This window comes from Otolemur garnettii, unplaced genomic scaffold, assembly GCF_000181295.1.
Source record: "Otolemur garnettii isolate 467f Iridium unplaced genomic scaffold, OtoGar3 scaffold00015, whole genome shotgun sequence".
Classification (NCBI taxonomy): domain Eukaryota; kingdom Metazoa; phylum Chordata; class Mammalia; order Primates; family Galagidae; genus Otolemur; species Otolemur garnettii.
Window position 1 is genome coordinate 1,265,854 of NW_003852410.1, and position 1,926 is coordinate 1,267,779.

Genomic DNA, 1,926 nt, shown 5'->3' on the forward strand with positions numbered 1-1,926 from the left:
GGGAGGCTGAGGCAAGAGAATCGTCTAAACCCAGGAGCTGGAGGTTGCTGTGACGCCACAGCACTCTGCCATAAATTGAGACTCTGTCTCCAAAAACAAACAACAACAACAAAAGTTGAATAAATGCCGTATTAGAATTTTTTCCCCTGCAGAGCTCACCACAGTACAATTTATATTTCTCAGTTTTTGAGATGGGTTTTTGCTTTGGCAAACGATGCTGCAGCGGACCTCTTCTGCCTCTAGCCTTTCTCTCCGTTTGGATGACGCACCAGTCTGCTTTTCAAAGCAAGTTCACTGAACCAAAGGATGTGAATTTTTTTTCTTCACAATTTACCTTAAAAAATTGTGCACACTGGTGGGTTTTTTTGTAGTCAGGAGGCTCATAAGAATTGAAATAGTAATTATAAAACCTCGATCATTCGTCTAGGTTCTCTTCCAAGTTCTCTGACTAAGGTAAAGTCTTCCGCTCCCGTGCCTCAGTTTCCCCCAAAATCACAGGCGCAACCTAACGCATTTCCTGCCTGGGCGTGGGGTGGGGCGCAAAGCTCTGCTTTCCCACAGCTCTGAGTCTTGCGTGCTCGCCGTTTTGATTGGCAGTCAGCCTGACCAATCATCGTGTTGCGGTGGAGTGTGGGGGCGGCCCTTCTGGACACACACGCGCACTTGTCATCGCTCGGGAAATGGGTGGCTGCGTTGTCTTGGGTCGGGTTTGGAGTGGCTCGTGGTGGGGGTTGAGGGTCTGCGCAGCGCCCAGGAACGCAGGCTTTGCCACCGAGGCCCGGTGATTAAGCCCTTTCTCCTTCCTGTGGGAGGGAAGCTAGGGCAGGGAGAGGAGATGTGCGGGAACTGGATTAGGTAGATAAATTATTATCCTGGCTCTGCTGTGTGACTTTAAACTAAGTCCCTTGGCCTCTCTGAGCCTCAGTTCTCTCCGCTGTAAAGTGGGGCCAGTCGTACCTGAGTTTGAAGACGCTCAGCCAGGACATTAGGAGGCAGCAGGATTTGGGAAGAGGTGTGCAGAGAAAGGAATGGACAGCGCCTCGGGAAACGAATGATTCTCTTGTTGCTTTGCCCACCTTTTCCAGGCATCAGCTGCGACCTAGAGGCTCCAGCAAACGGTTAGGGCCTCTCGGGGACCAGTCCTTCCTGGGCCTGTTACGGACAAAGAATCTCAGTCGGGAGAAGTTGGTCGATGTGCTGAGGGCAGCCGTGGTGGAACAGAAAGGTGAGGGGTGTGACAGACAGCTGCACAGAGACCTGGGAGGGTAGTCTGCCGCAGGGATATTGGCTGGGCGCTCCATTAAAGCCCTCGGGATCAAATCCTGGGTCTGCCTTCCACTAGCAACATGAGCTGGGATGAGCCATATAGGACTTGTACCAGCAGCCCAGCGGTAGGATTGGGGAAGGAGGAGAGAGTACATAACTGGAGAGCCTTGCATATAATAGGTGCTCAGTAATAGGGATTGGTATAATAGTAAATTATTGTTTATTGATGGACAAAGCATAGGCTTTGGAGTCAGACACATTTAGGCTGCGTAATCAGCTTGCTTTATGACTTTGGGATAACAATTTCTCTGAACCTTAGTCTCCATTCAGGAGTTTATTCATGTTCTCAACTATTTGTTGAACATGTGCTATGTTCTTGGCACTGTTTTAGGCAGCCTCTGCAGTGCTGAAAAAGACAACTATGGACCCAAGGAAGTCAACATTCAAGTGGGAGAAATGAATTAATCAGAAAATAAGCCAGTGAGGTGGCTCAGGCCTATAATCCTAGCAGTCTGGGAGGCCAAGGTGGATGGATTGTTTGAGCTCATGAGTTCAAGACCAGCCTGAGCAAAATCAAGATCCTTGGGTGGTACCTGTGGCTCAAGGAGTAGGATGGTAGCGGGTTCAAGCCCAGCCCTGGCCAAAAACTGCAAACCCCCC

The 1,926-nt window shown here is 49.9% G+C and overlaps 1 protein-coding gene across 2 annotated transcripts in view; it reads left to right on the top strand.

The window, feature by feature from the left end:
- Nucleotides 1-671: 671 nt before the first annotated feature.
- The window catches only part of RPUSD3 (RNA pseudouridylate synthase domain containing 3), a 6,409-nt gene continuing 5,154 nt past the window's right edge, over nt 672-1,926 (top strand). For both annotated transcript variants that reach the window (XM_012802497.2, XM_023510690.1), the window contains exons 1-2: nt 672-781; nt 1,086-1,225. In XM_012802497.2, coding sequence (XP_012657951.1) covers nt 681-781; nt 1,086-1,225 — 241 coding nt within the window. In that variant the 5' untranslated portion in view covers nt 672-680. The remainder of the gene's footprint in view (nt 782-1,085; nt 1,226-1,926) is intronic.